The sequence below is a fragment of the Mesocricetus auratus genome, unplaced genomic scaffold (genome assembly GCF_017639785.1).
Source record: "Mesocricetus auratus isolate SY011 unplaced genomic scaffold, BCM_Maur_2.0 Super-Scaffold_100009, whole genome shotgun sequence".
In the NCBI taxonomy this organism is placed as follows: Eukaryota; Metazoa; Chordata; class Mammalia; order Rodentia; family Cricetidae; genus Mesocricetus; species Mesocricetus auratus.
This window is the reverse complement of record NW_024429193.1, coordinates 31835404-31850735: the sequence shown is the minus strand read 5'-3', so window position 1 is coordinate 31850735 and position 15332 is coordinate 31835404. Positions and strand designations below refer to the sequence as shown.

General features: G+C 38.7%; 1 protein-coding gene across 1 annotated transcript in view; it reads left to right on the top strand.

The window, feature by feature from the left end:
* The window catches only part of Arsj (arylsulfatase family member J), a 76777-nt gene extending 62109 nt beyond the window's left edge, over nucleotides 1-14668 (top strand). The window contains exon 2 of the mRNA XM_005077142.4: nucleotides 11680-14668. Coding sequence (XP_005077199.2) covers nucleotides 11680-13096 — 1417 coding nt within the window. The 3' untranslated portion in view covers nucleotides 13097-14668. The remainder of the gene's footprint in view (nucleotides 1-11679) is intronic.
* Nucleotides 14669-15332: the final 664 nt, after the last annotated feature.

Genomic DNA, 15332 nt, shown 5'->3' with positions numbered 1-15332 from the left:
CACTAAGTGCCCACATGAAAAAACTGGAGAACAGTCATACTAGAGAATTAATAGCACAGCTGAATGTTCTAGAACAAAAAGAAGCAAACTCCCCTAGGAGGAGCAGATGCCAGGAAATAATCAAATTGAGGGCTGAAATCAATCAAGTAGAAACCAGGAAAACACTGAGAAGAATCAATGAAACAAAGAGTTGGTTCTTTGAGAAAATCAACAAAATAGAAAAACCTCTGTCCAAACTAACCAAAAGACAGAGAGAGAACATGCTAATTAACAAAATCAGGGATGAAAAAGGGGACATAACAACGGACTCTGAGGAAATCAAGAGAATCATCAGGGCATACTTTGAAAATCTGTACTCCACAAAATTTGAAAATTTAAAGGAAATGGACAATTTCCTGGGTAGATATCACTTGCCAAAACTAAATCAAGAACAGATAAATAATCTAAACAGACCTATAACCCCTAATGAAATAGAAGCAGTCATCAAAATTCTCCCAAACAAAAAAAGCCCAGGCCCAGATGGCTTCAGTGCAGAATTCTACCAGAAATTCAAAGAAGAGCTCATTCCAATACTCGTCAAAGTATTCCAACAATAGAAGCAGGAGGCTCACTGCCAAACTCTTTCTATGAGGCTACAATTACCTTGATACCCAAGCCACACAAAGACACAACTAAGAAAGAGAACTATAGACCAATTTCCCTCATGAACATTGATGCAAAAATACTCAATAAAATACTTGCAAACCGGATTCAAGAACACATCAGAAAAATCATCCACCATGATCAAGTAGGCTTCATTCCAGGAATGCAGGGATGGTTCAACATTAGAAAAGCTATCAATGTAATCCACCATATTAACAATCTGCGAAAGAAAAACCACATGATCATCTCACTAGATGCTGAAAAAGCCTTTGACAAAATCCAGCACCCCTTCATGATAAAGGTCCTAGAGAGATCAGGGATAACAGGAACGTACCTGAATATAATAAAAGCAATATACAGTAAACCAACAGCTAACATCAAACTAAATGGAGAGAAACTCAAAGCAATTCCTCTAAAATCAGGAACAAGACAAGGCTGTCCACTCTCTCCATATCTCTTCAATATTGTACTTGAAGTTCTAGCTACAGCAATAAGACAACAAAAGGAGATAAAGGGGATACAAATAGGAAAAGAAGAAGTCAAACTTTCACTATTTGCAGATGATATGATAGTTTACATAAGTGACCCAAAAAAACTCCACAAGGTCCTCCTAGAACTGATAAACACCTTCAGCAATGTGGCAGGATACAAGGTAAACTCAAAAAAATCAGTGGCCCTATTATATACAGATGATGAAGTGACTGAGAAAGAAATCAGAGAAACATCACCTTTTACAATAGCCAAAAACAGCATCAAATATCTGGGGATAATGTTAACCAAGGAAGTGAAAGACCTGTATATCAAGAACTTTGTGTCTTTAAAGAAAGAAATCAAAGAAGATACCAGAAAATGGAAAGATCTCCCATGCTCTTGGATTGGTAGGATCAACATAATAAAAATGGCAATCTTGCCAAAAGCAGTCTATAGATTCAATGCAATCCCTATCAAAATTCCATCACAATTCTTCAAGGACCTGGAAAGAACATTAATCAACTTTATATGGAAAAACAAAAGGCCCCAGGATAGCCAAAACATCCCTATACAATAAAGGAACTTCAGGAGGCATCACCATACCTGTCTTCAAGCTCTATTATAGAGCTATAGTCCTGAAAACAGCTTGGTATTGGCACAAAAATAGGCAGGTAGACCAATGGAACCGAATCGAAAGCCCTAATTTTAACCCACATACCTATGAACACCTGATTTTTGCCAAAGAAGCTAAAACTGTACAGTGGAAAAAAGAAAGCATCTTCAACAAATGGTGCTGGCATAACTGGGTACTGGTATGCAGAAGACTGCAGATAGATCCATGTTTATTGCCTTGTACAAAACTTAAGTCCAAATGGATCAAAGATCTCAACATACATCCAGCCACACTGAAACTTTTAGAAGAGAAAGTGGGAGATACTCTTCAACGAGTTGGTGCAGGAGACCACTTCCTAAACATAACACCAGTGGCACAGGCACTGAGATCGACAATTAACAAATGGGACCTTCTGAAACTAAAAAGCTTCTGTAAGGCAAAGGACACAGTCAAAAAGACAAAAAGGCAGGCCACAGAATGGGAAAAGATATTCACTAACCCTACATCTGACAGAGGGCTAATCTCCAAAATTTACAAAGAACTCAAGAAACAAGTCTCCAAAACACCAAAGGATCCACTTGAAAGGTGGGGTACAGAGCTAAATAGAGAATTCTCAGTAGAGGAGGCTAAAATGGCCAAGAGACACTTAAGAAAGTGCTCAACATCCTTAGCCATCAGGGAAATGCAAATCAAAACAACTCTGAAATACCATCTTACTCCTGTCAGAATGGCTAGAATCAAAAACACCGAAGACAATTTATGCTGGAGAGGATGTGGAAAGAGAGGAACACTCCTCCACTGCTGGTGGGAATGCCGACTCATACAGCCTCTTTGGAAATCAGTATGGAGATTCCTCAGGAAAATGGGAATTAATCTACCACTAGACCCAGCAATTCCACTCTTAGGCAATTATCCAATGAGGCAGGTTCATACAACAAGGGCATCTGCTCCACTATGTTCATAGCAGCATTGTTTGTAATAGCCAGAACCTGGAAGCAACCTAGATGCCCCTCAACTGAAGAGTGGATAGAGAAAATGTGGTACATTTACACAATGGAGCATTACTCAGCAGAAAAAAACAATGGAATCTTGAAATTCGCAGGGAAATGGATAGCACTGGAAGTAACCATCCTGAGTGAGGTAACCCAGTCGCAAAAAGACAAACATGGTATATACTCACTCATATATGGATTTTAGACATGGATCAGGATAGTGCCAGTCTGCACTTCCACAGATAGAGAGTCTGGGAAACAGGAAAGAACCTAAAAGATATGCATATATGCATAGTACCCAAGAGAAGAGGATGGAGACAAGACCCTCTGAATGGATGGGGAACATGGCGAGGGGTGGGGGGGGAGTGGGACCCGGGAAGAATAGAAGGGGTAAAGAGGAAGGGAGTTGGTCATGGGGAATATAGTGTAAGTTTTAAAGGTATTATTTCACCTCCCCCTAAGAGAACAAAAGAGAATGTGATAGAGACAAATCTTCCTTTTGATGGAAGCTATTTGCAAAAAGGAGACACTAAATGTGTGATTTGCTGCCCCTTTTCCATAAGAAAAACCGCCTTTAGTGTAGAACAATAAATATCATAGATGTTAACCAACTAGGCATCAGAATGGCAATTGCAAGGACAAACAACAGGATTTGATTACCAAGAAAGACCATCCACAGGCGGGAGCTTTAATGTCCCTTGCCAGGTTGACTGAATTCAGTTGCTTAGCAAAGGACGGTTTTCTCTGACTTTGGGAGAACAATACAGTCTACTCAGCTTGTTGCATCCTTCTCTGGTCCAAAGTTCTTTTTAGAGTAGATGCTCCTACTAACAATGAAATCACTGATGAAATGAATGGTTGTTTACTTCTTTGTCACTTACACTTAATTTTTATTTTAAATTAATTTGCTCTCTTAACAAGAGTTACATAATCTGTGTGGAAAAGGCTAATTTCAACGATGTCATCTAAATTTCACATACATAAGTTTATCAGTTTATAAAGTTGAATGAAAATAAAAAGCCTCTTTTCCTTTGATTGTTATCATGTTTGATAGCTTCACATGGACTTACTTATTTTTATCTCCTTGTGACTATGCTGTGTTATTCATTCATTTAGCAATTAAAAAAGAAAAGAATACATGTATTATGTATGGACTTCATACAGTTTTAGTGATATAAATACATCAATGACCAAACACCCTCATGGAGCCTAAACAATTTTGTCATAAAAATTTATTATACCACAGGCACTTGGCCTTAGCCACGTTCGTTCACTGGGTGACACATATTCAAAACATTTCCCCATTAGCACTCACAACCCCAACTCTGGAAAGAGTGTCCACGTTCACAGTCTGCATGCTTCCTCTTCCCGTCTATCTCCACTCACAAAACACTGAGTTTCCTTCCCCTCCTGAATTCCTTCCAACTGCTATTAAAATACGTTTGCATTGCATCTTGTTGATGCTTTTGAAACCGCAGCATTCCTGATTCCTTCTCCACTGCTCTAGTTCCGAGTTACTGTTTCATCTCAGCCTTTTTCTGGTACATCTTGCTTTTCTCCCAGTGGGGGTATTTTCTGGGCTCCAACTTCAACTCTTAGTCTCCATTCTGTCTTTATATGGTCTAATGAAACTATTGCCTGTAAGGTTATGAGTCATCGGTGTTAGAATATTCTCTTCTAAGTACTTCTAGAAACACAAATCAGGACTCACAATCCTCCCTTTTACTCTTTGCCTCCTCCTGGGTTGCATAACTCAGTGCAAGAGACCTCCTCTGATTCAGTGTGGACTGACTTTGAACATTCTGTCTCCCTTGCTCCCATCCAGAGTTTACATCCCTAACAAGTGTCTACTACAAATTAAATGTTGTATATTGCCTTTGCTTAACTAATCTCAGTTTTTGCTGTCATCGTTTAGCTCTTAGATTAGAATGAATATCCACAATTATGTCTTGCTTCATCAGAATCAGACCTCACTAGTTCCTGAGTGAGCTTTTGACTACAAAGTTTGTATTGTGCATTCTGTTTTGAACAGCACTCCTGTACTTGCCTATGACCTATATGAAATCCTTAGTTTGCTCTGTACTGGCACATGGTTTGTGTCATTTAACAGCTCCTAACTCTATTGAGCAATGGTCCTGTCCATTCACATGTGTGAATCTTTTAAATTCTAAGTGATTCATCAACAGAGGTTCACACTGTCATACCTTTAAGCTTGAGCATTCTACTCCAGTTGATGAAGATTTATTCATCTTCCCGTAAGCCCCCACCTGAATGATGCTACCTTTTGAATGAACTGTCTTATTTTGGCTCCCCTGAAAATGTGCTTTATTATGTTCTTTCAACTGCTTGTATATTTACTGTTGGTCAGCATCTCCAAGATACTTGGATACAAGATGATTGAAAAAAAAATTCTAAACATGGCCCCTGATGAGTGCTCTCCAGATCCTGCCTGTAAGCACTTATGGAATTACTTGACTGTCAACTGGGGTGCTTGCTTCTAATCAAATTGTACTCTAATTTCTTTTGGTCTCATCCACTATTCACTCAAGACTTAATATCTTGAGAGCAGAGACCATTTTAATTATTTTGTGGCCTCCAAAGTAAGCACTGTGTCTGAGAGACAGTAGGAAAATGAGTGTTAAATGAATAATTTACCCAGCCATTCACCAGAAGAAAAATGAGTCTTTCTCTTGTGATACCCACACCCAACTGCACCACCCTCCAGGGCATAATTAACTGAAAGATGAAATTAAGGCCTGCAAATAGAATTCTTCTGTGAGACAGCAAAGTCTCCTGAAAGCAAGTGATAAATGAATACATTTTGCCATATGTAATATTAATTATGCTTTGTACATTATGAATATCTGTTAATTGATTTACAAACTAGAATATCCTATATCTGTTTCCCCCCTATTAAAATCAATTTGCATTGAACTAGTGGCTTATGTTTTTCTTCTGGACTTTATAATCCTCACAGAACTATTAGGATTCATTTTACATTCTATTAATAAGTACATTAAATGTACAATTAGTTTAAAACATAATATTTGAACCTATATTTTCAGACAAAATGATTTCTCTTGGAATTATAGTATCCAATACCTAATGATACAAATTAATATTTTTGAAAGATTATAAACTTCCTCATATGTTCTTCTGCCAAGCTGAAAGGCTCATTTAGCATTTTTATTTTAAATTGTCATCAAAGTGATGGCTATTATCTTTAACAGAGTTGGCATCAATGCCAGGTTCACTCATGTCATATCAAAGTATAATCTATGAATACACATTTATATATTACTCATAGTTCACACAAAATAACTCAATGCTATTTTAACGCACATCATACACACACACACACACATACACACACACACACACCATCTACTGCAAGAATCTTAAAATGGCACTGATCTATGGATATAGCAATGAAATTAGGAGTCATTTCATTATAATTTTTCAGCAAAATAATAGTATTAAGTGTCCCCCCAGGTCCATGCTCTATATAGTTTTGGTTTGTTGGCCAGTTTAGCAATGCCAGGCATGCATTCTATCCCATGGACTGAACCTTAAATACAGTCAAAGGGAGGTTGGTTACTCTCATAACATTTGTGCCACTACTGTAGTAGTATATCTTGCAGGTAGGTCACTGCTGTAGGTTACAGGGTTTGTAGATGGGTGACAGTGATTATTACCTTTCTCTTCCAGTGACATGCAGAGTCCTTTCAGAACCATTATTAGTAGGGGTAAAGCATCTGGTGAGAATCAGCATGATTTCTCTGTGGTTGATAACATAAATAAGCATCATGTTCAGCAACAGGGCCTTGGTGTCAGGTTGTAGAGAGCAACTAATAACCTTGACAATAGCCTGTGATGTTTGGGCAATCCATGGGACCACTTTAGCCAACGACTCAACAAGATGTAGTCCATTCTTGGCAACAGAGGTTTTACTTGGTGGAGTAAGATGCCTAGTTGGGGGCATTGTCTCCCTCATTATATGGCGACTCCATTTAGATTACTTTCATATATGTGTACAAATTAGGACACATCTACCATAGTAGGTTTCCATATAGCTTTTCAAAAGGCTTTTAGTATTAGTTCTCCCTCCCCACTTTTGCTCCTTTACACTACTCTTCCTTAACTTTCCTCATTTAATCCTCCTGTTACAGTTTCTACTTTGTCTTTCTATAACACTAAACTCTTCTTCCCCTTCCTTGGGAGATCCTCTTTTCCCCTTAGAACCTAACTTATGTGGTTATTCAGGTTGCAACACACATATCCAAGACTTAAAAGCTAACACCTGCTTATGAGACTAAACATATAGCATCGTGTGTTAATTGTTGTTCTTAGTGCTTGTGCTAATGATGGTCTGTTAAGAAAGTCTTTTTCTGAGCCAATAAGCTATTCCCAACTTTCTTTTCTATAAGGTCTTACATTGAGGTTTTTGATCCACTTGGAGTTAAGTTTTGAACAGGGTGATAAATATAGATCTACTTGGATTCTCCTATATTCTTGCATATAGGAATACAATCCTATACTCATCCAGTTTGACAGCACCATTTGTTGAAGATGCTTTTTCCTCTATGTATTTCTGGCTTTTTATTTGAAAAATCAGGTGTTCGTAAGTGTATAGATATATGTCTGGGACTTCAGTTTGGTTCCATTGATCAATGTGTCTGTTTTTATGACAATACAGCATTGTTTTTATTTAACATAACTCTACAATACACGTTGAAATCTGAGATGGTGAGACATCCAGCATTATTTTATTACTCAGGATGTTTTAGCTATCCTGGGTTTTTGTGTTTTCATATGAAATTGACATATTTTTCAATTTCTGTGAAGAAATGTGTTTGAATTTTGATGGACATTTCATTGAATCTGTAGGTTACTTTTGATACTAGAGCCATTTCACAATATTAATCCTATTGATTCATGAGATCATTCCATCTTATGGTATCTCCTTCAATTTCTCAGTTTTACTTTTGCTTATAATAGCATGGGAATGTGCATATATATATACATATATATATATTGAGGCACATGCTTCAATAATGAACAGCTTTTTTTCTTTATGTTCTGATTAACATAAATTCCACAGAATGGAATTATTATTTCTCAGATTACATACTACTTTAAGGTAATGTATTTTCTTGTTAGCATTTTAGATCTTATTTTCTTCTTCATTATTACATTTTCTCTTTTTATTGAATGCATAGTTAATAGGATCTAGTTCCTTGGATTCATTTATAGTCATTACACTAACTGAAATTTTAACAGAAATATTTTTCATTTATCCTAATTACTTTTTCTACATTTTTACTGTACTTGAACCTACCTCATAAGCACAGAAAAAATTGCAGGGATAGACAGAAAAATTTTTTCTTGAACCATTTTAAAAGTTATTTGCCAGCATGGGGATTCACCATCCCTCCTACTTTACTACCTATTTCCTACAATGCACCATCTCACTTATAACACTGGTCTTTCCTAGAAATGAGGATTTTTCCTTTGTTTCTAGACACAAACATATGTCAAATTCAGAAGTCAACATAGTTCTTCTCAAGTACTCCTGAGACACTCTTTAGCTCTGTCAGCTCCCCAGCTGTGCCCACTGTATTTCAGGATCACAGATTTCATCTGATCATCGTCTCCCCTTAATTCCTTTCAACTGGAAGCACTCCTTTGAGACCCTTCTTTGAACTATGTGATCCCGTATTAAGTTCATGTCCCATATCTTTAGTTGGAGTGACTTAGAGACTATGCTGTTATTCTTCCCAGAGCTTCCTCCAGTTCAACGTCATCCCAATTTTTAAAAATTCTCAAATATTTCAATAGATCAGTATTTATCCCTGGCATACGAATGGACTTTGGGAGCCCATTCTACGTGGAGGGATGCTCTCTCAGGCTGGACAAACGAGGGAGGGCCGAGGCCCTGCCTGGGATGATATGACAGGCTTTGGAGATGCCCTATGGAGGGCCTCACCCTCCCTAGGGAGAGGAGTAGGGACTGGGTGGAGGGTTGGGGGATTTTGGGGGGGCAGGAGAGGAGGGGAGGGAGAGGGAATTGGGATTGACATGTGAAGCAAGCTTTTTTTCTAATTTAAATACAAAATTCTCAAGTATTTCTATGATAAAGATAATCCTCCCTATCTGGTTTGCAAATCTTTCACTTTTGACTTCCCCTGAATGTTCTTACAAAGCACTCATAGTAACTAATAGTTTAAAAACTGAGTGAGTAACACAGTTACTCATGCTACTCTGAAATCAGTATCTCAGTTGGTAGTCAGTTAAGACAGTTCTTGAAAATACCACAACTCTGAATGGAGACAGAGGAAGGGCAAATGAGGAGGGGGTGGATAATGGGGCGGAAGGAGGGAGGGAAAACTGTGGTCAGTTTGTAAAATAAATGAAAAATGTTAATTAAACTTTAAAACATGCCACAGCTCTCTTCCTATCTTCTTTCCCAGTCATGAAATGAAGACAGAGTGTGACTTGTTGTCACTGCAGTACTGAATATTAAGTTCAGTTGTACATAGGAAAGAAAATCTATGAACTATAAAACTTTCTACAAATATGTCATCACATACTTCTCTACACTTTTGGGTAATCCCAGTGACAGATACCATTTACTAACTGTTCTCCCCACCCTAGATTATGTGCTCCTCATAGGGCCCACAACATCCTAACATATATTATCACCCAGTCTCCTCTGACACTGAAGGTCAGAGGTTTAAAGTCTGCCCTGAATCTCACAGGTAACTGGAAATCCAAACTCAGGTATGTCAGATTTCAACACCTGTAACTTAGTCAGTGTCCCACACTCTGTTTCAAACTCTTTGCAGAAGTTTGAGGCTTGAAACTACCAATGGAGAAACTGACCTGAAATTTTTCTCTTTTGTTATGAGCTGTTGGCAAGTCTTTATGTTCTTAGCTCTAAAGTCCCCAACATGGAAACCACTCTACTTTCCAAAGAAGCAGAAGCAGAAATCTCTTCATTCACTACTGATCCTGGACTCTCGTTTATCTACCAGCTCTACACAGTCTTCTGAAAGCAATTTTGTCTCTTCTCCCCTCCTCTCTTTTCCCGTCCCTTCCCTCTCCTCCCCCAACCCGAAACACTTCTTATATTTCCTAAGTGTCATTTCCATTGCCTCTATCATTAGGTGAGAAACAACCAATTCAATTACAAAGGCTTAAATTTTTAGCTTTTGAAGGAATTAAATAGGCATTCAGGTCAAGGAAAAGGTCTATGCATGGTAATTATATAATTAATAATGTATCCCTGTGAATGATTGCTAAAATTTTCACAAATACAGACTTTACCCCTTCATTTTTTCCAAGTTTATGTAGGTAGTCCCTTCTCAATTGTTCATGTACAAACTTAATTTGATAAGTTATTGTTTTGGATCCTATACTAGACCAAAATCATCAAGAATGACACCTTCTGAATTGGGTGTTTAGCAATACTTGTGAAATGTATTTACCAGTATTTATCTATTTTAAGTTCCTATAACTGTGATTGCTGTGAGATGCTATCTGCTAATGATGAATGGCATAAAGGGCAGACACAAATGCAGCTTTGCGGAAGAGTGAGAAGTGGTCACCACAGTTCTTACTAACTCCTCAGCATGCATGTGCAATTAGCACTCAGGAATTCATGCTTGCATCATATTCCCAGCTAAGCATTTAAACACAAATTGGACTATTCCCCCAAAATACATATGGCATGTTGTCCTTGCAGAATACATCACTATAGACAAAACTTTTCAGTTTGGGAGGCATTTTGATTTGTGTGTGTGTGTGTGTGTGTGTGTGTGTGTGTGTGTGTGTACATGTTTTCTGTGAGGTCTATGTGTGTACAAATTTATAGAGCTCAGTGATTCAGCTAGACTTTTGGTTAGCTAGCTCCAGTGATCTGCCTGAACCCACCAGTGCTGAAGTTACAAACACAAGCAGCCATGCTAAGCTTTTCCTATGTGGTGTCTGACGCTCTAAACTCAGGTCTTCATTTTACCTACTGAGTCCTCTCCGCAGCCCAAGTTTGGGTTTTCTATCTTAATTTTCCTCTTTGCAATTTATTTGGTTCCAAGAGTACCTTCACATTTACTGTAAGTTATTTTGAGCATATGAAGTAACTTCAGTCAAATCCTTCTTAAAGTATTATGAATTAACAGGTATAAGTGGATACACATGAGCCTTGCATGTTTAATATGTTAGTAACTGATTCTCAGGGGAAATCCTTTGGAAAATGTGTAGGGAAAAATCCTGGAAACTAGCTTCCTTGTCATTTTAATAGAGTATAGAAAAGTTACCTTCTCTGTTAGATTTCACTCTAAGCAATTTATTAGGGATTTCATTCTTAGCAATTGACGGGGATAGGGGAGGCAAGACCCTGGCAAACAGAATTGCTTCCCCTGGAACTGGGAGAACTGTCTCCAACTCTAGCTTCAAACACTGAGGTTTGTTTCTGAGGCCAAAGCCACTTCCTTAGTCAGAGATCCAATAGGCCTGGGTGAAGTGTGAAATACTGTTTGACACACTACCAGAAACTTTTCCATAATTCTGCCTATGTTTTAGAACATAAGTGTTAGAAACATGTGCTCTCAGAAGCTACTGTGAGATATAATATTCTAATTCTGTGTATCCTCCCCTGTCTTGCTAGCACTCTGTCGTGTAATTAAAAGACTAAATTTTGTTGTCATTGATTCTGTTGTAAGAATTTTAAAAACAATTTGAGATAAGGCATAAAAAATCTTAGCTTCCAAAGTACTGAAAATACACTTCGACTGTTAAATGTGAAGCCACATTAACCCTTTGGAATAAGAGTAGAGCTGCTCAGTTATCCTATCTGTATTGAGGTGGAGCTGATCTTCATGAAAACTTTTAGCTGTAGAATAGTTTGTATGGAGAATATCCCTTTTATCCTGGCTTGACAAAATGTTTCCTCTTTCCTCCAAGGTACCAGATACACACAGGACTCCAGCATTCCATCATCAGACCTACCCAACCCAACTGTCTACCTCTAGACAATGCAACCCTACCTCAGAAGCTCAAGGAGGTCGGCTATTCAACCCATATGGTTGGGAAATGGCACTTGGGGTTTTACAGGAAAGAATGCATGCCCACCAGAAGAGGATTCGATACTTTCTTTGGCTCCCTTTTGGGAAGTGGAGATTATTATACACACTACAAATGTGACAGTCCCGGGATGTGTGGCTATGACTTATATGAAAATGACAATGCTGCTTGGGACTATGACAATGGCATATATTCAACACAGATGTATACTCAGAGAGTGCAGCAAATCTTAGCTTCTCATGACCCCAGGAAACCTATATTTTTATATGTTGCTTACCAAGCTGTCCACTCACCACTGCAAGCCCCTGGCAGGTATTTTGAGCACTACCGATCCATTATCAACATAAACAGGAGGAGGTATGCAGCCATGCTCTCCTGCTTGGATGAAGCAATCCAGAATGTGACCCTGGCTCTAAAGAGGTACGGTTTCTATAACAATAGTATTATCATATACTCTTCAGATAATGGTGGACAGCCCACAGCAGGAGGAAGTAACTGGCCTCTCAGAGGTAGTAAAGGAACATATTGGGAAGGGGGCATCCGGGCAGTTGGCTTTGTGCACAGTCCACTTCTGAAAAACAAGGGAACAGTGTGCAAGGAGCTTGTGCACATCACAGATTGGTACCCCACCCTGATTTCACTGGCCGAAGGGCAGATTGATGAAGACATTCAGCTAGATGGATACGACATCTGGGAGACCATAAGTGAAGGTCTTCGTTCACCCCGAGTGGATATTCTGCACAACATTGACCCCATTTACACCAAGGCGAAAAATGGCTCCTGGGCAGCAGGCTACGGGATCTGGAACACTGCAATCCAGTCAGCCATCCGCGTGCAGCACTGGAAGCTCCTCACGGGAAACCCTGGCTACAGTGACTGGGTCCCCCCTCAGTCCTTCAGCAATCTGGGCCCAAACCGATGGCACAATGAGAGGATTACCTTGTCAACTGGCAAAAGTATCTGGCTTTTCAATATCACAGCTGATCCCTACGAGAGGGTGGACCTATCGGCCCGGTATCCCGGCATCGTGAAGAAACTGCTGAGGAGACTGTCACAGTTCAACAAGACCGCAGTGCCTGTCAGGTACCCACCGAAGGATCCCCGAAGCAACCCTCGCCTCAACGGAGGAGTCTGGGGCCCGTGGTTCAAAGAGGAAAACAAGAAAAAGAAGACGAACAAAACCAAGGCTGAGAAAAAGCAAAAGAAAAGTAAAACTAGGACGAGAAAACAGCTGACAGTGCACTCTTCAACAAAATGCCACCAAGTGTTACCGCTGGCTAAATGCAAGACTTTCTGACTTGGTTAAGCTTAAATCGCCTGTTTTCTAGGTATTTCGGAGAATTTGCCTCAGAAATGCCACCGCCAGCCGCCTCGGGCTTATTTTCACTTTTCTCTCTGCCATCTGGCTGCCACGTGGACAAAACCACCCTCCTGAGTGCCAAAGGCGATGCTCCTGCAGGACGCAGAGAGAGGAAAATGTAGTTTATTCCTCTCTAGCCTGTGAGTGATTAGTCAGTTGACAAAACAGAATGCTTTGAATTGTGACAGGGGTTGTGACCTGTAGTGGACAGGAGCACTAACCTGATGGAAATTATCAGGTAACATGATTAAAGATGATTATTGATAGAGTCAAAGACTGCATTACCTCAAAAGCCTAAAATCAGTATTTTTTTTTTGTTGGTAACATATGCAACTTGGGCTTTTAAACTAATTCTACTTTGTGTAGTCTTTGCCTCTTCCTTGAAAAGAAAAAGCTGCTTCTCGAAGGTGGATAGCTTGCAACTCACCTTATCGTGTTTAAAGGAAGAGAAGATAGTGTCTGAGCTTTGCCAGGAACGAACACGTTAATAGAACAATAATTTCAGTAGAAAGTGCCTAATTTATTTTTCAAAAAAGTTATGCAAATGATTTTAATTATTTTATTTTTGGTTTCTAAGTAAGAATTTTTATCTCAGTTCTTTAAAGTTACTAAGCACTGTAATGTCATAAATGACTGTAACATCATGTTGACTGTATTATCTATCATGTATGTTCATAAAATGTAAAGGGAAAGTCATTCAGAAAAAAGAATTACAGTCATCAATTTTTCACCATAATTTGAATGTAAAACGAATATATTTTTAAAATTTTGTAAATTTGTTATTGTACAGAGCTGATTTTACTTTATTGTTTCTACCATGAACTATTTATGCATATTAATTATTGAAGTGATTTATTTTATGGCATTAGTGTGGCCTTCCCAATTTTATTATTACACTTCCAGGTACAATCCTATTATTCATTTTGACAAATACAAATCTTCTTAGCGTTTTTAGCTGCCCAGGTTGGCCTTGAATTTGTAATAACAAGTGTAAATCAGAATGCTTGGCAACAAGCAAAAGTCTTTGCAAATAGGAATTTGAAGGGATGGTGGGGGTAATAAATGAAGATTTTGGAAATAAAAAGATTTTTTTCTCACATGGCCACTGCATTGAGAACAATATTCTATACTGACCCTCCTCTTACATAAAGTACAGGATAGGAAAAAATAGAAACGGAAGATTAAAGGATTAGCCGATATGAAGCTAATCACAGGGTCATGGAGCAGCAACTGTTACTGGCAGTCACAGGGCCTTCTGTGATGTGCCCTATCTTAATGCAAAAGCTGAAGCCACACTTGAAGAGCCACAGACTGCAGGAACTTAGCATGAACAACCATGCTAAGACAGTTGTTGGTGATGGAGGAGGTGGGTGGGTCCTGCACCATTTACCATGTAAATGTGAGAAAGCAAAGGCTGCCCTTCAGTGTTCCAAAACCTTGTGAAGGCATCCATTACAAAGGTCTGAAACCACAGAATAAAATGGGCAAAATGTGTCTCAAAAAGCTTAATTTTGTTTCTAAAGAGATTCATGAATCTTGGTCTTAAGGTGAAATTGTCAGTACATGCCTTTCTTTGTGGAATACAAGATGGTGCTATGACTTAAGAGATACTGTAAAGTTTTGTTAAAGCTATAACTAAGCTAAAGAAAAATGGGTTTAAGAGAGACTTGGTTGGTCTAGGCATAGTGGCTCACACCTTTAATCCCAATACTTGGGAGGCAGAGGCAGGTGGATCTCCATGAGTTCCAAACCCCCCTGGTCTATATAGCCATTTTGGGGAATGGGGGGCTCAATTAAAATATCATTTTAATGCAGATGTTTTTAAATCTTCTTGGCATTATAACTATAAAGACGGAAACTTCTACACAGTCTCTTCCCATTTAATTTATTTTATCATAAAATTCTTATCTATAATTCATTACACCAGAGTAGGATTCTGGCAAACTGTAAAATTGCTACTCTAAGCATGGAATCTTGGCTGGGCATGATGGCTTACACCTTTGATCTTGATGCTGGTTTACAGAGGGAGTTCCAAGATATCCAAGGCTGTTATACAGGGAAACCTTGTCTTCAAACAAAACGACAAACAAAAAATTCTTACCATGTGATCTTCCCTATGGTCCTTGAAAGGCAAAGGGAGAAAAATAAAAGAACCAAGAAGAGAAACTAAAAT